Raw genomic sequence first — 27,002 nt, 5'->3', positions numbered from 1 at the left:
ACATTAACGCTTTAAAGTAATTTTTGAAAAATCATTAGGCTGTATTCAGCCTAAGCAGACAGGGTATTGGAAACTAAAAGTGCAGCTCTTCACATATAATTTCAAAGGGTTTTCTCATTTTTTAACTACTTGCACTACTGTGTTGAGAATACAAGTGCTTATTTAAGTGTTATTTCATAACAGAAGAAGAGCCTTAAGGCTTGACTGAATGAATGACTATTCAACCTGTCCACCTCCCTCAAAGTTACTGATACAGAGGTTTCACTTCAACAAAAACATAACAAGGTTGTGCATATTGCTATCACTATTTTATCCAATAAAAAACTAAAACTGTTGATTTGGTTTTGGTCTGTTCCCGCCCCAGGAAACAAGTGTGCTTATTAACAATGTATGAACTGCCACAAATATTTTTGGCCTTATTTTAAATGTTACTGTATTCTTGTTTTCTTTAAACATTTTTCTCCTCATTGACAATTGAAAACACCCTTGTTTCAACTGTTTTTTTTTAAACTGTTTCAGTATATAACTAGACATAAATATTCCTCAGAACTCACGCAAGCATAAAAGGTAATAAAAATGTATATTATTAAAATGTCAAATGCTGTCAGAGCATCCTCTCTTTGTAACTACACTGGACACCTGTATAGATTGATTGATCCAACATGGGCAAGAGTTGAAAAAAAAACAACAAAAAACCTACCACCAAAGTTAAAGTTGGGAAATGAGAATATTGAAACATTAGCCCAATTCAGTCACCTTCTAAACTCAAAAAGATACAGTTCCTTTGGTGTGAAGCTTTAATCAATTGCTTCACATCATCAGCACAGCTTTCCCTTTTGGCGTATCACACCAAGAAATTTTCCTTCTCAGGCAAGTAATCCTTGCTGTCATCTTCCAACCAAATACAGTAACATACACACTGCTCTGCCAAATATTTTTGACCTTTGTACCTTATTCTTTACTACGGATTAAACTTAATAACATAGCTTTAATTTCTACACTACAGTGCTGTGTTGAGAAAGCAGTGGGTACAGCTGCCAAGTGAATTTTTGAAAAGGTAACCAACTTGCAAAATGTTGAAGGTAAATCAGCATTTTCTTTCTCAAAAATATCACAAATTTTGGACCTAACAGAATGAACACAACTTATGCCAACACTTTGTTGCTAATTACAACCTTATGCCAAAACCTGCTCATAGATATTGAAGAAAGGATAATAGCCCAGATTATTTTGTACCATCTATTTGGAAAAATGGAACTTTCTTTTATAAGGTGGATGTCACTAAACTGCTTGGTGCTTTGGCAGATCTTTGAAGAAATCATTGATTACAGTGTATCCTACTCAGACTTAATCCCCTAGGCAATCTTAATATTTCAACCAATGGAAAATGTGTCTGTTAAGCTATTAAACTAGCCTGATAAGAAGGATATAATACCATTCCTCTATGATTAGCTGACAAAAGTAATTTGTGGGCAAATTATAAATATTGATGGATTGCACTAAAAATAATCCTAAATCAATGATTTTTAAAAATCTTTCAGTATCATAGTATCTTCAGTTCAGATGGGATGCCTTACACAACGCTTGTAGAATGCAATACAGTTCAGTACTGAAACTCCCCAGCCAGGTATATGAAGGTTCAGAAGTGGAAAAAGAAAAAAGGGGGGAAGGTTGTGTGTCTCATTCACCCCTAGGTTCATCACATTGTGCCAAACAACACTACTACAAAATCCAAGTTGGTATAGCCAATTCAGTTATTTCATCATGTATCACATTCCCCTGCAATGCTGTCTTCAGGAAACACTGTAGATAGAAATAGCTAGGAAATCTTGCCACTCACATTGTCGACATACCCTTCATCAACAACTGACAGCTTAAACTGATGGCACGAAGTTCAAACCCACACCCCCCTCCAAGTCCAGAGAGTGCAAGTCTTTTGCCATTTGGGAATTATGACCTCTGCCAGGCTATTCCCAAGAAACAATGATTGTATCAAAGGACAGAGCTCTCACAGAAGCATGATGCAGCATCCAATTTATCAGCACAATCATGGGCTTTGTCTCCAAGACATGCTGTAATAATTGTTAATTTCAGAAGACAACAAAACTAGTTGGATATTACCTTGTGAAAGCTTTGTTTTTCAGCTGGAAGTAACATTTTTTTAAAAAGCATGCAACTCCATTTATCAGTTAAAAAGGGTTTAGTGTAATTAAATACGCCATAACTTCAGTACTCAAAAGCCTAATCATAAGACCACTTAGTTGTTCTAAGGTGGCAGAGTCACAGTGAGATTTAAAATGCTCTACATACCCATTTCATTGAAATTAGCACATTAATTTTTTTTACAAAGCTACGGATTCATAACAAGATGGCAACAGAGCACTACAGAGAAGAGATGCGTGGGAGAGGAGGAACAATACCAACTGACTACAACTTTCACGAGCAGTGAAGAGAACAACTGAAAAACATCAAAAAGGAAGGCTGGATGAGAAGAAAAAGCATACCAGATTCAGGATCAACTCAGTAAAATAAGTGACAAATAGGAAAATGTTTGTGTAAGTAATCAGATGAAAAGAAACCAAACACATTATCTTATAACCTTCCCATCAGTAGTGTTCCTCTAAATCTATAGGTGGTGTGAACCAAACTTTTATAAGGATAATCAATTTACAACATAGCTATTTTTAAAAATCTTGACATGGAAATGCAAAACTACAAAAAGCTAAACATTCAGCCATTTTCTTTAGAAAAGTAACACCTTGCCAGTTACATTGACTTAACTTTTATCCTATGTAATGGTATATTAGAACACATTAACAGAAAGAAATCTAGAAATTTCATGCTCTAGACATGAATAATAAAGACTATTATGAATAGAGAATAACCAGGTAATAAAGTTTTGAAGTTAATCAGTATTTTCAATCTGCTGATGCCTCAAAATTTTAAATAAAAAATAATTTCTGTCTTAGAAGCTTCAAACTCTGGAGTTTAAGCACCGTAATCCTTAATGATAAATCTATCAAGTTGAGTTTAAGATTCTACTGAAATTAACATTTTGCATATTTACTGGTTACCTAGAAAACTCAGATGCACAGTCATAATATTCACATACCAGATTTAAGCAAAAATTACTGTCTCAGTTTCCATACCACTTTTCACAGTGATAATAGTGTTACTGGAGTTTAAACTACAACCGGAGATGAAATTAAAAGCCTAGAAATACTAAGCTCATTCTTATAAGAGAAAATAATTGAACATACAGATACTTATGAAAATTTGAACACGGAAGGAAACATGAAGTAGTGTTCACTTAAGCATTGCTTTGAAAGTGTTTCCAAACCGGAAGTCATTACAAAAAAACCCCAAGTTTTCAGGAAGCAGTATCAATAGTCCCTTGTAATCTTTCTCTTCCACTTCTCCCTGACATTTTTTCCTCTTTAGTCTATCTCCCATAATTCTGATTACACAGTCTTTAGAACATGAACTGCATCTTATATGACTGTATGGTATCTTCACAATATCAGATAAGTTAAAATTATCAATTATCTACCAATGTTATCTTCTTAGTAAGTTAAGGCAAGTTTAGAGAACAGCAGCAAAAGGCTGCTAGGATAGTATTAGTTTTAAAATAAAAAAATCGTGACATGTGTATCTACTTAATGCACAACAACTAAGAGGGAAAAACCAACCCACCTGTAAACGCCTGAAATGCATAAACACCAAAAAGGGAAAAACTTACATAGCATAATATGCAGACAGATAAGTAGAACAGCATACGCAAACTAAAGGCATATCAGGGGATGGAAGGGGCATGGGGGAAATTTCAACAGCTAACGTAGGCAAGGAAAGCAAAAATATTAAAGCTATCCTCAAATGGAAAAGAAAGTCTACATTATAACTTGCCTCCAGCCAAGTGTTTATGTACAATATATAAAATCCTCCCCCACTGAGGATATCTGAGGGAGTATTTTGAAAAAGTTGAAAGATTTTAGTTAAATAAATAGCTAGGCACCTGAGTTTTTGACTATTATGGACAAGCTTAAGATAACTGACTGGAAAAGGGGAAACATAAACCCCATTTTTAAAAAGGGGAAAAAAGAATACCTGGGGAACTACAGGCCAGTCAGTCTCACCTCTGTGCCCAGCAAGATCATGGAGCAGATCCTCCTGGAAGCTCTGCTAAGCACATGGAAAATAAGGAGTTGATTGGTGACAGCCCACATGGCTTCATCAAGGGCAAATCATGCCTGACAAATTTGGTGACCGCCTATGACGGCATTACACCATTAATGGATAAGGGGAGATAAAGAGATGTCATCTACCTGGACTGGTGCAAAGCATTTGACACCATTCCACATGACATCCTGGTCTCTAAATTGGAGAGACATCGATTTGACCAATGGACCACTCAGTGGATAAGAAACGGGCTGGACGGTACACTCAAAGAGTTGCGGTCAACGGCTCCATGTCCAAGCGGCAAGCAGTGACAAGTGGTGTTCCTCAGGGGTCGGTACTGGGACCGGTGCTGTTTCACATCTTTGTTGGCGACATGAATGTCGGGATGGAGCAAGTTTGCCGACAACACCAAGCTGCCTGGAATGGTCGACGCGCTGGAGGGAAGGGAGGCCATCCAGGCGGACCTGGACAGGCTGGAGAGATGGACCTATGCAAACCTCATGAAGTTCAACAAGGCCAAGTGCAAGGTCCTGCATGTGGGTTGCGGCAATCCCAAATATAAATACAGGCTGGGTGGGGAATGGATGGAGAGCAGCCCTGAATGGAAGGACTTGGGGGGACTGGTGGATGAACAGCTGGACATAAGCCAGCAATGTGTGCTCACAGCCCAGAAGGCCAACCACATCCCGGGCTGCATGAAAAGAAGCAAGACCAGCAGTTTGAGTTGAGGTGATTCTGACACTCCACTTTCATGAGACCCCACCTGGAATATTGTGTGCAGCTCTGGAGCCCCCAACGTAAGAAGGACATGGACCTGTTGGACAGCGTCCAGAGGAGGACCACAAAGATGATCTGAGGGCTGGAGCACCTCTCCTATGAAGACAGGCTGAGAGAATTGGGGATGTTCAGCCTGGAGAAGAGACAACTCCAGGGAGACCTTATAGCAGCCTTCCAGTATCTCAAGGTCACCTACAAGAAGGCTGGAGAGGGACTTTTTACAAGGGCATATAGTGATCAAACAAGGGGTAATGGCTTTAAACTGGAAGAAGGTAGATTTAAAATAGGTATTAGGAAAAAAAAAAATCACAATTAGGGTGGTAAGACACTGGAACGTGTTGCCAAGGGAAGCTGTGGAGGCAGCATCCCTGGAGGTGTTCCAGTCTAGGTCGGATGGGGCTTTGAACAACTCGGTCTAGTGGAAGGTGTCCCTGCCCATGGCAGGGGGGTTGGAACTTGATGATCTTTAAGGTCCCTTCCAACCTAAACCATTCTATGATTCTATGATGATCTGCTAGCACCTACCTAGCACACCAATAAGAGAATAAACCCCTACCTTAGAAAAAATAGTATGTATGTGTACATGACTGCTCTAGAGACAAGCTTATATTAAAACTGCATATGCACACACATTATATACATTTAACTTCAGAGGACTGAAGACAGCTTCCCTGAAAAGCTCATAAGGACCAAACTTCGCTCATTGTTTCAAAGAATCTGATTTAAATTTTTGAACAGTAGTAGTTAGTCTGCTGAATAGTCTTACACCTTCATGAATTAGGTGAGTAAGTTTTATTTGTTTGCCACTTACTAGAACTAGAGAAATTAAATACTAACATTAGCAAAAATAGCATCCACTACTTTTTAAATAAATCTTCAATCTTCTCTTCTATAAGCAAAAACCTTGAATCACTTCATTTACACATGTAGCAGTTCTTATATCCATAATGTATTATTCACTTCATTTGGATTAGTCAACTTTTAATGAATGTTTAAGTTATTTCATATTGGATACAGAATGTTCATGGGGAGAGCAGAATAACAGTTTCAACTGAATAATCTGTAACTACATATATAGAAGTAAATCCTCTTAATACAATCGAAAGTTGGAGTTAAAACAAAACAGAGGCCTAGTTTATCTTCTACTTGAATTATAAAGACAATCGAATGTTTATATATTGTGATTTTTAGGCCTTATAAAAACCTAAGGCTTTGCTCACAGTGTTAAATGAGCCAGCTGTAATTACATTTAATCAGAATTTTCTATTGCTGCTTTCAAGTATAATTTACTAAGGATTATAATGCTCTAAAAGCATATAGTAAACAGACTACTTTACTTGCTGCAGCTGAATTAGTGATATGTGAGAAACTTCATTTTTAGTTTTAAAGTGCTTTGTCCTCTTTCAACTGAATATAATAGTATTAGCATAATACGCCAGACTACCTTTTTTTTTTTTTTTTTTGAAAATTTTACCTTTATTTTGAGTGAAAGTTAAAAAAAATGAAATGGCATAAAAACCTACTAGGTAGTGAAAACACACACATTGCTATAAGAATCTCAGACACTAAGTAATACATAAATTATTTACCTTGGTTGTGATGTCAGCTTTATAACCGTCTTGCGTGGCAAAGAATCTTGGGAAGACTGAACATCATCCTACAAGAGAACATCTTTGAATTTGTTTTGAATACACTTAAATAGGTAATATATGAGCTTTGTCTACTATATGAACTTTATGAAATACAAAACCATACTAGCCATACCATAAACAGAAGCCTGTTTTAGCACATTACACAGGACAATGAATCACAAAAGTTTATAAACTAAGTACTTCAGACTGACAAAAGAAAAAGGCTCACTTTGACCAATTCGTTGAGAAACCTTTCCTTTCAATAAATGTCTTTTAGATACTATTACCAAATTGTCACCCCAAGTTTTCATTTTTTGCATACAAGACATCACAATCACCAACTTCTTTGAAGTTTTGCATATACTTGTGATGTATTTTTATTATCTTTGTCCTGCTATAAATTTACGCTCTGAAACCCTACACTCCTGTATATTTATCACAAGGATTTAGAGTTTAGTCTTCTGAGAGATCTTGTTGCTACCTTATATTGTACATAAAGAATATTTTCAAAAACATAATTTGGGGTATGTGTATGATTTTTATGTGATATAAACTACTTGAAGAATTGTTTCACAATATTGATGAATTCTTATTTTTCAATAGTTTCTCTCTTTTCTTTAATACAATACGTCCCAGGGCTCAAGTGCAAAGCTCCCAGTTCCTCAGAGTACTCCAAAACATCCTCTAAATCATGTTTTCCCACTTAAATGAAAGTTTTCTTTCTGCACTCAAAGAGTAAGACTAATATACAGGAATGGTGCAATTGTTGCATAGCTTTACTTCTATAGGTTGAATCTCATCCTATGGGTTGGAACATTCAGGGATCTCTAAGTTTCTTCTGTTTTTCAGTGTATTGTCTTCCAAGCGATTTAGGTTTTGTTTGTTTACTAATGTAGAGTCTGGAAAACTTACACATGATGTACAAAGTATTCAGTTATGAGCTGAGAAAACCACGATGCTTTTGTGTGTAACTAATAATTAAGAATAGCAGAAACACAGTGCAAGCAGTATCGTTCTGGAATCCTTCCATCCTGTCTTATTATCAATTTCCAGTTTTCTGGCTTCAACAAGGGCAATTTTCCCGTGTTGTACCTACTACCTACTGGAATGCTGCTCCAGCCTCTTGCTCTGTCCTTTTGACCATGTGGGTTTTTTCCTTCTTACCCCTCAAAGACAAATGAAGACTGTAAGATCGAAAACAGCTATTGTCTTTCTCAACTCTCTCAGCATTCATTCTGAACGCCCATCTCTGAGCTATTTCAGACCAAGTGCCTCTGAACTTTCTGCTTGCTCAAAGTTTGCAAAAGGTTTTTATAAATAGCCTGAAGTTCTCCTATTAGCATTCTACAAATCCCACATTAAAAACATTTTGTTGTGGTAACCAAATTACTGTGGGAATATTAGGTTTATGATATGCTGCAGTTACTGTATAACATTCAGATAAATCATAATCTACTTCCGCGATCACCTTTTTTTTCTGTTTTATATCAATATAATAAATGCATTGAAATAAGAACTTTCTTTTTCATTTCTGCTTTAACAGTAGTAATAATAGTGGGTTTGACCTAGCACGCTCCTAGGCAATATACAATTTAAACAGCAATTAGTACTTCTACAATCCAGCAGTATTAATTAAAAAAACAACATTAAAAACCCATAAAAAAGCAGGAACAATGCAAGTTTAGCAAAATCTAACATCATAACAACCTCCAATATAATTCAGAGCAGAAGTGAAAACTTAATTCCATGAACAACTTCAAAAGAGTCTTACTTTATGAAGATGCACATTCTTTTTGTTAGCCTTTCCAAGTAGGAGAAAAACGACATATTTGTGGCACACACTCACATAGCACACATCCACACGCACATATATGCAGCATGCACATCTATATTAGTTTCAAAGTCATAAAATGTATACGAACTGTTTTAAATTTTATTGTTTTTTTAATATATGTGACTGGAAGAGTAATTCAAAGTACGACACATGTGGCATATCTAAGCCAGCAGGATACCTGTCATGTTAGTTAGAAGTATAAGGTAATCATATAATAAAGATTGTCTTAATCCTGCTATGTTTATGCACAATGAAATCAAAGCATCTCATTTACCCTCTATTCCAGGTGTATGGACTCAGGTGGACTTCCTAAGACTACCTAGCTATGACAGCAGAGACCTTTTGTTCAGAAAGTGAAGAAACTAAAAATTTTGAAAGCAAACAATATTAGCGAATGTATTTCTTCAAGGTGCTCTTTACTATAAAATGGTTCTCAAAATGATATCTGGGTACTTGTTGCTGACTATATCATCAGTAGATTCCTGTTTCAAATAATTTAGCTAAGGAAAAAAAGCACAAGGTCTTGTCTACACCTGGTCTTGCAAATTCAGCTTAGGCTTATTTCAGGATGGAAATTTCCTCTTCCTGTATTTGTTAAGTAATAAGGCAAAGTCAAATTACAGGACTGTATACCGTTCTATATTCACTTATATGCACATCACTTAAGTCACAAACAAATTTATGCCACAAGAAAATTAGGACACCTGGTTTTACTACGTGATTCATGAAGTGAAACAAAATAAGCCCTTTTACTTCAGATTTGTGGGTTCTTTTCAGCGTTAACAGCTGAAGTTTTCGCTTTTTACTTTCCAATATCTTCAATTAATACGAAGAGTGATAAGTAGCAAATTTTGAGCAGGTATTGGCAGCAAATTTCATTCTGACTTTTCAAAGGCCACTCAACTGTATTGAAAATATATAGTACACATTTTATTTTTGGAGAAAATCAAGAAAGATAGCTCACCATCTTCAGGAATGGAGTTGATGTGTCATAATTATAAGCACCTTTATCCTTCAGGATAAGAATATGAGCAGAGTCAATTAGCACTTTCTTTAAGTTCATTATTGAATGGAAAAGCCTGTTAAAAATTTTAAAGTCTTAGTTAGTTTGCAGTTGTTTTAACTCAATTTGGTAACATCAAAATTTAAAAATATTAAAGAACTCCAAACTATGAGTTACAGAAAAATAAATGTAATTTTTAATATCAACATAGCATGAAATTAAAAACAGCTAGTTACAAAGGGCGATCAGACTGCAAAATGCAGATATATTCTAAATTTCTTTATATTCCTACCTTGCATACTGAAAATGAGGTACATCTCGAACTCACTATTATGCTGCAAAATATATACCCTCAAAATACCAAGCATTTTTTAAAAATACTAATCTTAGGAAAGTTTGGGGTTTGTATGTTTGATTTCCAATATCTACAGCAGAGACAAGCCTGAAATGCTGGTAACAAAGTCAAGATTGCCTTTAAGCAAGATTAGAAAAACAATCAGAAACACAAAAATTTAAATTTTTACCATTATTTCCATTCCTTCAACTGACACAAGGTTTAGAAATTCTTAAATACAGAGCTGTGTAATTTTATTTGTAAAGTGAAAAAAGCCTTTATTTTACTCTCTCAAAACCAAATGCATTGCACATTGCTTACACCTTGATTATACTTATGCTTTAATAGATAAAAAATTAACAAATTTATGGAATTTAAAAATACTTGTCATGAATGCAGTAGCTTAAACCGAGAAAGAGTATTTGAGAGGCATTTAAAATAACTTATTTAGTGGATATGCTCTACAATCTACAAACCACCTACCATAATCTACCTCAATCAAATTTACTAGTACTTAACATTGCAACATGTAACAATTTCTGAACATATGCATTATTAAAGCATATATCTGCATGCACAGACATACACACATAAAATTCCACAAAGTAGCTAGCAGAATAATTTGTCAATACTGAGAAAGCCACAACCCACCAGATATAAGTGTCCTGGTTTCAGCTTGGATAGTGCTAATTTTCTTGCCAGTGGTTGCTGTGTTTTCAGATTTGGTATAAAGAATGTCAATAATGCATACTGTTTTAGTTGTTGCTAGGTGATGTTTATACTATTAAAGGACTTTTCAGCTTCCTAGAGAAGCTGAGAAGCAGCATAGACAGAACAATGGAGTGGCCAGTGGAATATTCCATACCATAGACATCATACTCGATATATAAATGAGGGTTGGCCAGAGGGCAGGAATCTGCGATCACTGCTCGGCATGATCTGGGCAACCTATTCACCAGGTAGTGAGAGTGACTTGTGTTGTATTACTTTATCTTGTATATTCTTTTACCATAATTATTATTATTGTTACTTTCCTTTATTCTGTTATTGTTCTATTTAACTGTCTTTATCTAAACCCACAACCTTTTTTTTCCTTTTCCTTTCCCCTCCTTTTCTCCCTACCCTTCTCAGAGAGGAAGCGGGAGAATTCCACAAGTGGTTGCATGGTCCTAGCGACTGGCTGGGGTTAAACCATGAAAAACAGCAAAAAACAACAACAGACAAATTAAGTATAAGATTGGCAACATGAAGATTTCCCACATCGAAGAAAGGTAGGTTACACAGTGTGTGGGATTTTCCAAGGAATGTATGCCTAAATTAGCATGTCTCTCGATCATTGCTTAGCACAGGCAGACATAAAAGGTTCTCCTATATGCAATAGCTACTGCAGAAAATAATAGCCCTGTTATTAAAGAGCTCTCGGTATTGTGTCTACCTAGCTTCTTTTAAAACTTCAGGAATTTTGTTTGGACATCAAATTCTTACGTCAGAGGATTAAATAATATTTCATAAATGAAGAGCACAGGTAATCAAATTCATTTCTCTTGTAGAGCACCATTACACTTTCAGTACTGAATATGTTGCTAGCTCTAGCAATCTCTATCTCTGAAATAAATATTTCTATTTTAAAAAAGTAAAGGCAAATTAAGACTTAAGTTTATATATTCATAACAAATTACCTAGTGCCATAATCCACAACTACCCAATCTTTAGATGTTCCTGTAATAGCATCATGATGCTGAAAGAGTCCAAGGTTCCTTCTAGCTTCTGTCAGCAATTTATAGTTATCCGCTGAAGGAAATACACTCAGCTTCTCAGATTTACTGGACTGTACCAAAGCCAAGGAGTAGAGGATTTCAGCTGCCCTGAAATTGCAGAGAAGAATCAAATATTTATGTAGGTTTAAAAAACAAAAAACCTGAAGAATAAACCGATGTTTTCACATCTTTCCTTATGCCTAGTGCCACGAGTTCTTTAAACCTTAATCTTGAATTTTTTTGAATGGTTCTAGCTTCAAAGAGTTAAAAATCACTGCTGCACTTCATCATCAACTAGTTTTACGCTGTAAGCTTCCTGCAAGGCTCTAGTGATGGAAAACAGAGCTTTAAAATAAAAATATGACAGTACAAAGTAACATATCATTTTAAAAAATGTGTGAAGTATACAGATCTGATCTTAAAATGATACGGTAACTGTATCATTTTATGGTACAGCCTGCCTTACAGAAGACATAAAATTCCCATTTCAAAAAGCAACTTATTAAACAAAATTATCTTAAAGAAATACGTTAATCTGTACACTCTATATAATATCTATTCTGCGATTGGTACTTTAAGCAAACTAAATTCTCCTAAAGACGTAGGCAGTTCATGCACCTGCTCGCTATACATTCACCTGAATGGTGAGAACAGCAGATTCAAAAACCCTTAGACTGAACAGGATGCAGAGTCCTTCTCTCCTACTTCTTATGCAAAAGCCTAGCACTAAAATATTACCATTATGTTCTCACTTGTTTTATGAGAATCTAAATCTATTTTACACAAAAACCCCAAAACTCAAACTATAATTGCCAGTCATTATGAATACTTGACTAACAAAGACACCTGTAGAAATTCTGGTAAACAACATGTTTTTTTCCTATCTCCTTATCTCCTTATCTTAAAATGTTATAGTTCTATTTCTGTAAGTCTGTAAGATAAGTGTCAGATTCCTTTTCAAACTTTATTTGATCTTAATCAAGGTTTCTCATGTGTTTGAAGAAATGAAGATACAGGTTAATATGATAAAAAGCAAAGAAAAGCAAAATAATATGTTTTTGAAACAAACGTAAAATTAACTTCTAAGCATGTAAAGGAAAAAAAAATTAAAAAAAGGGAAAATACGTTAACTTTTACATTTACCCAAACTGTCAGTGAGTGAATGTGTTCCAATTTAATCTAGGTAAAACAACAAATTTTAAAATCATTCTCAACTTGGGTTTTCAGACTGTGCATTGTTATTAATTGTTAACATGAAAAATACATTTGGATTCAGCTTGATCTCTTTGTCTTTATGCATCACATAGGTGACAATTACGTAAAAACAGCAAGTAGCAGGTGTCAAACTAAATTGAAAGGTACATTGCACATATAACAGCTCAATTTATTTTCATATCGTCAATATTTGAGAAATAGAATTTGCTTGTACAGGTAAGATAACTGCTCAGAAGCGACACACAAAATCAAGGCGTCAAAAGTTGTAATTCCTTTTTTTATTACTAATGCACTTAAGCTTAATGGTTGTGATTTTGATGTTGCTTAGAGCAAATTCATACATCCATGCATTCCTCCTACTTTGTTCTATTACAGCTTAACTTGAAATGAAAAGAAGTATATTGTAGTTAAAATAGCATCAGATGCACATTCATGTAGTGGACAAACCCTGTCTGAAAGTGTTTTATCTTTTTTAAAAAAATTTACTTAGCCACTAAATACTGACTCAACTGTTGGTATGAAGTAGAGAACACAAAAAAATTTAATCCTCAAAACACAGATTAGATTTCCCTCCCCACAATCCACCCCATTTTTTTTTGTTGTTGTTAAATAGGGAATTCCATTGTTTATAAACAAGGTAACAAACTTAAAGCAAAAGAAATAGCATTGAAGTGAACATGTAGAGTAAATACATTTTCAGTTCATGCTGCTTCTAGAACTTCACTTTAAGCCCATTTTGCCTATAAGGAACATTTGGAACTCCTTGCCTTTCAGGAAAATAACTGATTCTGTTTTACAGATCCATTCTGTACATCAGTCTCTTAGATGCAGACTTTTCCTTTCAAGTCTCAATATTATTCTAAACATTAGAATGGTTCAATGGTCAAAGATGAAAGGCACTCAGAAGTGAAACCACAAGAAACATTATATTAGAGAACACTTCAGCTTATAAGTAAGAATTTACCTCTCTCTAATACCTTTCCATAAAAGCTGTATAAAGCCTTAGCTTTCTCACTTCTATGTCAAACTACTGCAGATTACCTGAAGTAGTTGCCACAGATTACCCACTTTGTTGTAATCTGCAACTGTATCTCCACCTGATGAGAAACAGACCAAAATTTGCTTCACTGATTGCTCAGTCTACAATGGGTTACCTTTAGGTCCACTTTATATGTAACCTACATAAGTAATAAATATTTTTTCCAAGAGTTTCTGAACTCTCAAGATATGGTCTTTTCTACCCATCTGTACAGTTAGAAGTATCACAGGCTCTTGTCCTGCTTCAGCATTACTGCAATTTTTTTTTTTTGCAGACTTACCATGATTTTTCCCTGCTTATATCTGTAAAGAATGAAATCACAGAATGGGTTCCTAACTTGCCCCAAACTATGCTATTGTTCTTCACATCTTCCCATTATTACATTAAACAAACTTCTGGTCACTGATTTTATCACCCTTCAAACTACATCAATCCATACATCTCTCACTTATGATTAAAAAATCAATTATGTCTCAAACCAGCAATGATGTCAATCTCCATTACAAAATCCTTAAACTTTCATCACTTTCTTTAATGCACGAACCCAAAACTTTTTTAAAAACAGGAAAAACCCAACCAACCAACTCTTTTTCTTGCTTATATGGCCAGCCATGATAACATGTCCCGAGTTTGAACAGTTTCCTGTCTATCAAGTAGCAGTGAAGCAGTTCTCAATCCTGGTACTGCTGGAACTTAAAAGCATTCATCCCTGGTGAAGAATACACACTCATACATATTTATCTCCTGTTCATGGTTTATTCCCTCGCATATATACACATAGACATATATATGCACACTACGTAGATATATATAATTTAGTCCAAAAAGAACCATGGAAAATTTACTTACAAGGGTGGGGTGAGGGTGTTATTAATTAAATATGATCATAATGTATTTCCTCTGACTTTAAAGAAATTAAAGAAATAAAAGACAAACCCCCTAATTCTGCTAATATGCCATCCCTGAAGATTCTCCAGGTCTTCAAAAGCAAAACTGTCAAAAAAACTGATATTAAACAGACAAGAACACATCTATACATTTTGTTCTTAAATGTTATTCACAGAGTGTAATGAAGGACGAAAAACTTCCCAGGTACATTTTTAGAAACATGCTGTGTTTTAATTCATAAGACTGAAGGTTTGGTTTGCTTCCAGACATTCTTTACCCCTAAGACTGGCACCTTTCTCAGAAGTTAAAGGTAATTGAAATTCTTATATGAAGGAATCTTCTAACAGTGTAAAGTTGTAAATGCTACAAATAAACTTGAAAGCAATTAATACTAAGTTTTCTGCAATGTAAGTAATAAAAAACAGAAAAATGACAATACAGTAAGTAAACATATTTAAAAACTTTGAGACCATAGGCTATGATAAAGCTAAAAGAAAACTAAATCTTTGGTGCATTTTCAGAAAGGAATTTATGCATAAGTATGAAAAATAATTGGGAAATTCAATTTATAAGGACACCAACTTTATATATATATTGTCTTTTCCAACAGCAGTATTAAAAAGCACTGTTTTCATTGCAAATCAAAGATTCTTATGATAAACAAGCTAATGAGAACAGAGCTAATTAGTATTTACAATGCCAATCCAGTAAGTAAAAAATAAAATGCTTCTAAGAAAATCATATTCTTAGTGATAAGATTGACACTCTATTTGTAAACTATTTCTGAACAGTTGTCAACTTCCTAATGACTGTTAGCCTTGCAAATGCCCTCTTTGTTATCTTCTAACATTCTTGGTTTTGTACATAAGTTAAGCACAACACTTTCAACATTCCAAAAGTCTGATTAAAACACTGAAGTTACTCCTCTGATAACTGCTTCTTACTGTATTATTTTTATATTCTTCCGCCAAAGGTATCCTAGCCTTGCTTTTTGTCATTCCTCTCAGCTGTCTTATTTTTCTTCTTCTTCCTGACAGTCTTTGGCTTCTTTCATCCCTGCTTTCCCATTTGTGAAACTTTTCTCCTTGCTGGTTAACACAGTGCCTTCAAAGTTATGTTACCTTGCCTCTTCCCTGAAACCTTTCTATTCTCAGGCCCCTGACCTCATTCTTCTTACATGAATAGGCTGCCCAGGGAGGTGGTGGATTCGCCATCCCTGGAGGTGTTTAAAAAAAGGGTAGATATGGTGCTTAGGGACATCGTTTGGAGGTGGTTTTGTCAGGGTAGGTGATGGTTGGACTTGATGATCTTAAACATCCCTTCCAACCTTAGCGATTCTATGATTCTGTGATTCTATGATTTCTTACTCTATTGCTTTCATTTCTTCTTCACTAATTTTCTTGATTTCCTCAGGCCTCTTAGTCTGTATTCTTAAGAGTGCAGAGAGAAGGCTAAAAAAGCCACTTTATTACAAGAAAAACGTAGTACAGATCAGAGCGTACCTGTGTCCCAAGTTTGCGAAGCCTCCACTTTATCAGAGTAAAGACTTGGTTCCTTGGCAGAAGGAAAAAAAATTCTGCTAGATAGGGAGGTTTCTGTTCTGAAAGGTACTTATATCTCCCTCCAAAACACTGCTTTCCATGCTCCCAAAACACCACTTTCCACATCTTTCTTGCTCTCTCCACTACTGCACCAGCCATTACAACACATCAAAAAAAAAAAAAAAAAAAATTGTAAGAAATCCTTAAAGAAGGACTTCTCAGAATTAGAGAAGTTGTTCTCTAGCACAAAAAGGTCAGAATAGCATATAGAAGCACTAACAGACGTGTATTTTAAAGTGCCCTTCCAGAAGACAAATAGTGTCCTTTGACTTAAGGATCCCAGGAAGAACAATCTTTTGGAAAAAGAGTCTCCAAGTTTTGGCAATAGATGAAATCTCCAGGGTTTGCATCATATCCATCTGTCCCAGATTTCTTTCTGGAGCCTTAAAATACAATGTGTCTTATCTACACAAGGGAGAACCACTTACATACTCCATTACCAAAATTCAGCCATAATTTTTTCTTTAAAGATGCAAACACTTTTCAGCAGAGCAGTACCTTACAATCTGAGATCACTGGGCACACAATATCCCTGACTACCTCTCAACTGCCTCTAACAACCCTTGTAAAATTCACACCTTTGTGTTTCTCTCTAAAAGAGTTCACAGTATAGCCACAATGATAGATTGATCTGACAGCTACCCAAACCTGTTACAGAAATAAAAAGTTATTGCTATTTTTCACAGAAGCAGGACTTGCTGATCACTTGAGTAGTAGGTTAGAAGACCTTAATTTGTTTGGATGGGAAAAATATCGTTATATGTCTCTGAATTTACTAAAAAACAGATACACCAACTAATACTTGTAACAAGAATAACATCTGGGGGCCATTTAGGCTATCCTTATTGTAACTAAACTTAAACCGTGCATTTCAAAATCACTCTTCCACCTGTTCAACAGATTTTGAGTACTTAAACATTCATCTCTTCCATGTGCCAAGACATATCTTATGAATTTACTGGATGGCAGTATTTACCGTAAGTAGGATTCCAGGACTCTATCCAGTCGTTTATAGAAGGGTCGTGATGTAAAGTATCCACTCCAGTAATGATGATCTCTGTCTGCATAGGTGAAGAAGTCTCCACTTAAAACAGGGAAAAATGAATTGCTGCTTTTTTCTCCCAAATTGCTTTCTTTGCGCAGAGCTTCAAAGTAATCTGATAAAGTTCCAAACTGGGCCTGAATGAAAATTAAAATTACTATAACATAGTTGCGTTTTCTTTATTTAGACATAGGCAGAGAATGAATATGCTTGGTTTCATATACATTTCAGAAATATGCCAGTCTTCCAGCAGAACTGTAGCAGAAATCTTATCCTAAAGAGCTTTAAAGTTTCACTGCACACTTTTCAGACAAGCTGAACAGCTCTTCCAAAAGCATTTCAACTTCACTTCAACTCAGTACAAGACAGACATGGACCTGTTGGAGCGGGTCCAGAGGAGGGCCACAAAGATGATCAAAGGGCTGGAGCACCTCTCCTATAAGGACAGGCTGACAGACTTGGGGTTGTTCAGCCTGGAGAAGAGAAGGCTCCAGGAAGACTTAATAGCAGCCTTGCAATACTTAAAGGGGACTTACAACAAAGATGGGGACAGACTTTTTATTAGGGCCCTGTAGTTATACAACAAGGGGTAATGGTTTTAAACTAAAATAAGTTAGATTCAGACTAGACAAGGAAGAAAATTTTTTATGATGATGGTGGTGAAACAGTGGAACAGGTTGCCCAGAGGTGGCAGGTGCTCCATCCTTGGAAACATTCATGGTCAGGTTGGACAGGGCTCTGAGCAACCTGATGTAGTTGAAGATGTCCCTGCTCATTGCAGGAGAGTTGGACTAGATCACCTTTAAAGGTTCCTTCCAACCCAAAGTATTCTATGATTCATGAAATATGAAATACTTATTTTTTAAAGTATAAATCAGTATCTAAAATACAAGCTAAATGTCAACAAATAAGCAAAGCATTCTTTTGTGTCTTATGATTAAGTCTCTAATACATAAGCTAAGCAGTATCTTAACATTATGTAAGTATATGTCTGGACTAAATAAGTAACAGTGTTAAACAACAAGCACATAGTTGCCTTAATACCACTTTCTCAAAATTAACTCTGTTGTGCTGCAGATCTCTGAAACACACTTAACCTAAGATGACTGTTGATCAAAAAATTAGCATTTGCTTTCAGAAGCTGTTTTTTTAAAAGCTATACACAAAGAAACTGTGTTTAGAGATGTAACATGGAAGAGTAAAAAAAAAAGCATTATCTTCTGGTCATTTTTAAAAACGCTCAGACAAGTAAGGCAGTAACAGCCTTTTACAGGGTAGGTCAAAAGATGGGGTACAAAAAAGGAGGGACTGATGTCATGTTGCCAGCACCGAGAAACATTGTTAAAGAGGGCACAGACGGCAAACTGGATTTTGAATGAGAGTGGAAAAACAATTAATGGAAGTGGGAATAGCACAGAAGATTGCTTCTGGTAATAAGCATCCTCATAATAAACTATAGTGATAATTCTTCAAATTTAAATTAAGTAACTTTGGGGAGGGGGGGTATTTATGTTTTTTTAATTTTTATTTTTAACAACAAGTACACAAGTAGCACGTTACAATTTACAACATCAGAAAACAAGCTTTTAGTAAAAAGTCTTTTAAAAGTGACTTGGAATATGAGGACTATTACTGTGACAACAAAGATATTCTATTTCAACATTAAAAAAAAAGAAACAAACCAAACAGTTTTCACTCTTCAAAATCATTCACAAGATCAAAGTATTTGTTAGGTCGATACAATATGATAACTTGTCACTTCGAATGGCAGTAAAGGAGAGAAAGAGACATACTGCCACAGAGATTCCAATATTAGTGATCATTGCCTTATCAAGCACTTCTAGGACACTCGGCCTTTTCCCTTACTATCATAGACACCTACAAGACAGAATTCAGAAGAAAAAAATCAGGTATAGATGACCTCTCTTCTGTATGCTGGGTTACACCAGAGGAAGAAAACCTTTCCAGAGAAACCAACAAAGTTGAAGAAAACTCATTCTAATGTCAGGTGATTAGAAACAGTGAAATAATCTGGTAGACTCTTCTATTGGCATATAAAAAGTCTCAGCTTAATGTGTGCATAATAGATGTAAGGGACATCACCAAATGGGAAATTAAACTCCCTGAAAGCAAAATAGATATCCTTTAAAGTAACCTACCACATACTTTCAGGACCATTCAATAGTTGCTATCACGAGAATCTCAATGCTAACGTACTTTTCCACTAGATAAACATCTCAAATTTGTCTGAAAGGGCAAATCTCTCATAAGATCATAAAGGCAGAGTAGGGAGTCCCTTGTGTAAGTAGTAATATCCTAGGCATCTCAGCACTTAAGGGAGAAATGTGAACTTTTCCTTTACATAATCTAGGTTCTTAGAAAGCTGAGTGTGATCTCTTACTTGCCTGTTGAGTTACAGTCCACTGTGGAAAGCGTAGCAGAGTATGAAAGTTCTCCATCTAAGCTTATGTTTCCGAGGCTAAGTGACATCAGTTTATTAAAAACAAACAAACAAACAAACAAAAAGCCAAAGCAAAACAAACAAACCCAACCATTAAACAAGCAAAAAAAAACCCCTCAAAACACAGAGAGAGAAAGAAAAAAAATAAAATAAAAAAGAGATGTGCTCCAGTGCCAGCAGTGCTTCAGCTGAGCAAAGTACACTATGTACGAAGCGGCTGAATCAGAGGACTGCATATCTTTTTGCCTGGGTATTAAGAATCAGACAAAGGGTTGTATACTTCTAAGAGGGCTGCTGGGGCTGATGTGATTCCCAAGGCATTAATCCAGGTGGGCAAGCCAGGGCTAATGACTTAGACTTCTAGAGTCCTTGACAACAGGCTGAGCAGAACCTTTTAGATAAGGACCTTTCAGATGCCTCAGGACAGGAGGGGTCCTTAAAGACTGACCTCAGAGCTAAAGCCTTCATTTTTTGCCCCAGAGAAGAGATCATCCAGCCCAGGTTAGTAGGAATGGAGACCACAGAAACTATGCTGTTGTTGAGGTGAGTAGAACTGGTGATTGCAGCAAGCTTTAGGTTTAGAACATGGGCTTTAAATTGAAAATATTTTTAAAAGTACTCTTCAGGTCTATTTCCCTCCACTAAGACATCACAGGCATTCATACACATGGTGTCACCCACATCCCATAGGAAACAGATGCAAAATCCAGCTCTTGGACAAGCTGTGATCCCAAGAGATCATATTTCTTATGCAGAATAAAAGTCCAGAAGTCATCAGGAAAAACTAACACACTACAGGCACAACTCAAATCTGCAGTTAGAGGAATGGAGGGAGGTCTCAAGAAAGGTGAGGGAAAAAAGATGTACACATGAACAATATATGAAAGAGACCAGACCAGGTTTAAAAAGCCTAAATGTGAAAGCAGCAATAGTGCACTCTCATGTGATACTCAAGAAAAAACAAGGTTGTGGTCCCCTATTTCTTATTCCCATGCTGAAAGATAATGAAAAGTTGTCTGAGTACAGAAAACACCTATCGTACAAGAAGTCTCTAAAGTACTCAGCTTACATATTAGAATGTATGGATGTGTATTGTAACACTCAAACATAATTAATGATTTAAAGTGAAACATAATTAATGATTTAAAGTGATATCTCATCTGCTAATAGTGTTAATATATTCGCTTTTTTTGTAGCCAGCTCAATTTCTTAGATTTTATTGTATTCAACAACATGTGCCAGCAACAGCACCTCTTAGGAATACTTGTTTGTTTGGGGAGATAAAACCAAGGGCAACCAAACAAAGGAATAAAATTTGCTTGAACTTCTATTAAGAAAACATAATACCTTTAAATAACAAGGCCTGTGAACCTTAAATAACAATGTCTGAAGCCTGTGAAAACAAGAGTACTAAGAAACAATCAAACCTAATAGCTGTTCTCTAAAATAATCTAATTTGGATACCATTTATAGTTTTCAAACACATATTCTTCATAGCAACATTTTTGTTTTGAAGGAGAGAAAGTGGTAAAGGTAAAGAAATGTAGTCTGCCAAGACAAATCAATCTGCTGTTAAATAATACATAAAGCTCCACAGTTTAAAAAACCAACCAACCAAACAAACAAAAAACCCACAACAACCACATAAAGAATCTCAAAATACTGAGAAATACTGTTTCCTCCACAAACCAGAAAAAGTGTATTTACCTTAACATGCCACTCAGGACGAGAATTCATATAATCAAATAGCTTCTGATAATTCTGGTACTGCTGATCCCATTCTGAGCTCTCAGCATAGCGGAAATCATCCCCCAGTGGAGCCAACAGAACTTTAGTACGGAAAAGCTTTGACTTCTTTCTGTATTGATCTAAAATCATCCAAGCCCTTGAATGGGGATAAAAAAAAAGGCAATTTAGAAAACAGAAGAATAAAGGTCAGCATTTGATGGAACAATTTTTAGATATCAAGTTGTGCATTAGGGTGACCCTAAGCAAGACATACAAAACTCTGTTATCTCATTTTGTAAAAAAAAAATAATGGATGCAATTCCCCTAACTGAGACACCTCATTCAACCTACTATTGTTGCAAATACTATGCTAATTAAATCCTCCAACAAGCTTATCAAGCTCCATCTCAAACAGTAGGTCAGCCTTCAACAATTTGTTCCTGTGCCAAAACTAACCTTCAGTTTAAATTATGTTTACCTGCTTTATATTTAGATAACAATCCTAATCCTCTCCAGCCCTTATTTACAATAATAAGCAAGCTCTTCTCATCCCCTCTGGTAATTCCCTTGGATACTTTGCTTTATATCTTCATGTCCTTGACAGAAAAACTGCCCATAAATTAATCTTTGAGGACCTCCAGTCTTGAAAAAAAAAAAAAAAAAATATCTGGAGGAAGTTCACTACTAACAATCACTATTCACCCTTCTTAGAGCCAGTCCTCTTAAGCTTTAAGCAGATGTCCTGAAAAATTAAACCCACTGCTGTTCTGCTTTTGGAGTTAAAAAAAAAAAAAAAAGCGCAATATATTGAAAGTTACAAGTCTGATGTCTGGGTTACTGAAAAGGTCCATTTCCACCCCCTCCCCCTCCCAACCACAATCACTATCAAAAACTTCAGATGCTGATCCTCTCTAAATAAAGTTATGAAAATAATTTTAGTAGGGAGTATATATCCTAGTAACATACCTAAGAAAACAGGAATACAAATGACAACATGTTAAAGAGAAAATAGCAGCAAAATCCAGATTCCCATGAGCTTTTTGTTTCTAGAAGTCTTTTTAATAGATGGTCTACCAAAATCTACCTTCAACTCATACTCTTGAAGATTTATTATATAAACATGTATGCAAGAATTGAATCTAGTCAAATATATTTGAAACCCGTACTTTTTCGACCAGTAAGTCAGGGTTTGTTTTTCAGATTATAGAATTATTTACTAAACACAAAGTCTGACCATATTCTGGAGGGAGAAAGGGAGCACAACAGCATCTTTAGTTAAGGATCTACATAGTTCTGCTGAGACTACAAGACCCAACTAGTGGCTTCTCCCTCTCTCTTCCTATAGTTTGATTTATAGTTTGGATTACCAAGTATTTACGCTTGAATCAATATTTTTCCATGACTTTCAACAGGTTGCCTATTTACATATAAAGACTACCTCACTGCACAACTAACAGAACAATTGGCACAACACAAGACTTCGCAATTCCACCTGCTAAGAGGCCAGCATAACTCGTATTTTCCACACACAGCCTAGCCTATGGTTGGAAACATACTTTACTATAGACCCTCCTTTAGAAGTCATAGAATCATAGAATCGCTAAGGTTGGAAGGGACCTTTAAGATCATCAAGTCCAACCATCACCTATCCTGACAAAACCACCTCCAAACCATGTCCCCAAGCACCATATCTACCCTTTTTTTAAACACCTCCAGGGATGGCGAATCCACCCCCTCCCTGGGCCGCCTATTCCGATGTCTAATAACCCTTTTAGTGAAAAAATGTTTCCTAATACCCAATCTAAACCTCCCCTGACACAACTTGAATCCATTTCCTCTTGTCCTATCACTTTTCACCAGGGAGAAGAGGTCAGCCCCCACCTCTCTACAACCTCCTCTCAGGCAGCTGTAGAGGGTGATAAGGTTTCCCCTCAGCCTCCTCTTCTCCAGGCTAAACAACCCCCGTTCCCTCAGTCGTTCCTCATAAGACCTGTCCTCCAGACCCCTCACCAGATTTGTAGCCCTTCTCTTGACACGCTCCAATGCCTCAATGTCCTTCTTGTATTGAGGGGCCCAAAACTGAACACAGTGCTCGAGGTGGGGCCTCAACAGTGCCAAGTACAGGGGAAAAATGTCCTTTTAACTTTCCTCAAAGTAGTCATAACTGTAGGGCTATTAGGTGTTTTTAAGGGGGCTGCACGATCTTCCTCCATCGCAAACGAGTTTCAATTGCAAAAATACCAAAGAAAAATTACATGTCCTAAGTCAAGTATATCCTCTTAAGTTTCTCTCAAATAACTTCCTAAATCACTATTTCATACAGGAGTGAGAAACAACCAGCAGAAAAGAACCTGACAGAATCTGCGGAAGATGAAAAATACTTCTAGAGGAAAAAAAAAAAAGATCCCACCAAGCCTCACCAATGTTTTCCCCCTCTGGTTCCCCAGCAAGACAGTATTAGATACATTTTGATACATGTTTTTCCTGCTTACCTGAATGAAAATTTGAAAACCAAAGAGATCAGTCATGATAAACTTTTTTTAGCACTGTAATTATAGATATAGCATATCAGCAGCAACTCCATTGTAACGGCTTAAAAAAAACCCCAAACCCTCAAATTTTTGGTTTTGTACAATCAAAAGTTCCTGGAATTGTACACAAGATGCATTATGTAGTTCTCAATATTCAGAGCAACCCTAACTGCACTTAGATGGCAACACTGACGTATATCAGCATTGTCAGTAACAGCATGAAAAATATTTTTCACCTTTCTTTTGGAAGCCTTCAAACTATCACTGAAAGCTTAAGACCTTTCAGTAACAAAGAAAACCCCGTAATATCACAAGCGTGGCTTTTTAGCGCAAAAATTCCAAATATTTGGCTAAAACACAATTAACATGGTTGGTTTTGCCCCTTCCTACATCAAAGGAAGAGGAGCAGTAGCCACTCTGAGAATCACAAGAAATTTTGCAGCAGCTATAGCAAGTCCTATGTGACAGGTTTGACAGCAGTCACGGGTTCACAGTCCCTGTTCGTTCAGCCCATACAGCACATGAAGCATTAGGGACTCACCCTGATCAATAATCTCAACTAAAAAACAAAAATCTTCAAATTTCACTGTCAGTTATGTTCTGAACTTATAAGCAAACACTAGGTTAAGTAATAGGTATCCTTTTCCTGTGACAAGTTTATTTTAAGAACTATATAAATTCATCAAGCTATGCTAGCTATCATGTTTGATCAGCACAATTTTTTTTTTAAAGTTAGTCCCTTGCAGAATATGTAAAAACTGTACCTGTGCTGAACATTTCCAGCATGAATGGCTTCTGGTGGAACTCTCCATGGACAGCTTACTCTTCCTCCAGGAAGACGTTTGAAATCAAACTGGCAGCAGATTTTCGGATCTGGACCACAAGTATGAGGAATATCATAGCTATAGAAAGGCATCATATGACAAAGGATATCTGTACTGGATCCCAGATCTGGAATTAAATACATAGAGCACACCTTTAAAATAAAACCTCTCAGATTTGCCAAAACTAGATCAGTTCCATATTCCTAATCCAAGACTTGTATTAAAAATATCAGACCAAGACAATGCCTTGCTTTGAATATCCATACCTGCAGTCTACTTTTGTATGTACCTTACACATAAAAAGGCTAAAAACAGGGATACAACCAAGATTGGCATGCTCCAATCAAGCACCAGTTGATTGCAAAAGATAGGAACCCAATGTTAGGGTTTTTTTTTACTCAGATAAGTCTCATTATTTCCAGAATTTTAGAGGTGAACAAAATACATCTTTTATATTTTAAGTCTCATTATTTCCAGAATTTTAGAGGTGAAAAAAACACATCTTCTATATTTTGACTAAGTAAAACCAAACAACAAAAACAAACCACCCCAAAACCACAAAACCAAAAAACCCAAACCAAAAGCCAACCACCTTGCTGTCATTAGCTCATTAGCACATTTTAAGTGGTTGGCTTTAGCAGTATCTTAGTTTCTTGAACACATAACTTCAATACATTAACAGTATGATTCTACGCAATTGAAGATAGATTCTGTGTGCTTGTACATAGAATTACACAGAATTCTATACACTTCTGAGACCATCTTTGCAATCCTAACTTTTCCATCTAGTCAGTCGATTCCCTAAGGTTTAACCCACCAGGAGCAGAGATCTACACACATTTTCTAAAGTATCAAAAGAAGGTCTTTCAAAATTTAACTTTAAAGAGAACCTGAAGTTCTCATAAAATATAGCGGAACCTTAAGTTTACTCATCTGGTGAAACACCTAAATTCTGATTACCTATTTCCAGCATTACTTACAGTAATTTTATGCTGGAAAAAAGGGATGAATGCTGTAGATGTGCCCCAGAAACTGGCTCCTAAGTATGTCAACAATACATGTCAAAATATTCTTCAAAACTTTAAATAGCATAAGCCTTCACAGTTCCAATCCAGATCTTTTGTTTAAAAACTCCTATTTTACTACTGCTTACTCATTACTAAAAAGGTAATATTCCATAAAAATATGCATCTACTTTTCAACTACAGAGTTCTCTTTATCTCAGGTACCACCCCTACATATTATGCCAGATGAGTGTGCTGCAATCTTTGATTTCTTATTTGTTTTTAAAAGCTTTCTTCTGAAGCCCAAACACTGAACCATACACGACTTACATATTCAACTGTTTTGGAAAAAAAACTGTCAATTAACTATTCCGTACACTGAGTGGCATACACCAACATTGAAAGAAAAATCTTGGAAGTGTCAGTATCTGACAAATTCTTTCACAGTGGCATGTTTTCCTCAAGTCAAGTTTACTTGTGTAGCAAATTGCTTTCTCTGAATGCCCTCCTTCTTACAACTTCCAATTAAAAACACAGAGCAACCAAAAAGCTTCAAAATCACTACCACGTTTCAATAGTAAGTACTAGATACATTTGTTTGACCCTGGATTGATAAAGCAGTGACATATTAGCTTATTTAAAAAACAGAAAGACCAACACCTCAACTACATATATTCATCATACAGCTTATTGAAATGTTGGTACAGTTCAAAGCAAAACAACATATTCATATAGAAAAGTACATTCACTTACAGACACATCAGTTTGCTACCGTATAATCACTACATTACCGATGAAAACTTTCATACTCTATATTCTATAAATAATATCAAAAAAGCAATTACATTTATTCTAAGAATAAGATTTTAGATGAGAATTGCGAATTAAAATGGTGAAATGTTTTTAATCTATTTTTCTGACTAAAGATAACCTACAAATTTCAAGTTCACAGAAAGCTACTGTAACTAATGACGCTAATTTGTCACACCAGCTTGAAAGTTTTTTCCTTAGTAAGAACCTAAACAAGACAGATCTCTCCATCTTCAAATATTCACTTCTGGCTTTTTTTTTTTTTTTTCTCTCCAAGAGAAATGTTCCTCCTCCACTTTATTTCCACATAGTAGAGTAGGAGAAAGAAAACAAAGAAATGAGCAAAG

At 35.8% G+C, this 27,002-nt stretch overlaps 1 protein-coding gene across 1 annotated transcript in view; it reads right to left on the bottom strand.

Annotated features, from left to right (window-relative positions):
- The window catches only part of MAN2A1 (mannosidase, alpha, class 2A, member 1), a 219,436-nt gene that overhangs the window by 56,197 nt on the left and 136,237 nt on the right, over window positions 1-27,002 (bottom strand). Inside the window, exons 7-12 of the mRNA XM_009880484.1 lie at window positions 24,782-24,968; window positions 21,466-21,643; window positions 17,232-17,434; window positions 11,435-11,620; window positions 9,383-9,497; window positions 6,543-6,610 (exon numbers count right to left, since the gene is read on the bottom strand). Coding sequence (XP_009878786.1) covers window positions 6,543-6,610; window positions 9,383-9,497; window positions 11,435-11,620; window positions 17,232-17,434; window positions 21,466-21,643; window positions 24,782-24,968 — 937 coding nt within the window. The remainder of the gene's footprint in view (window positions 1-6,542; window positions 6,611-9,382; window positions 9,498-11,434; window positions 11,621-17,231; window positions 17,435-21,465; window positions 21,644-24,781; window positions 24,969-27,002) is intronic.

This window comes from Charadrius vociferus, unplaced genomic scaffold (assembly GCF_000708025.1).
Source record: "Charadrius vociferus isolate BGI_N301 unplaced genomic scaffold, ASM70802v2 scaffold272, whole genome shotgun sequence".
Taxonomy (NCBI): Eukaryota; Metazoa; Chordata; class Aves; order Charadriiformes; family Charadriidae; genus Charadrius; species Charadrius vociferus.
The sequence above is the reverse complement of the archived record's forward strand: the minus strand, read 5'-3'. Positions and strand labels throughout refer to the sequence as shown.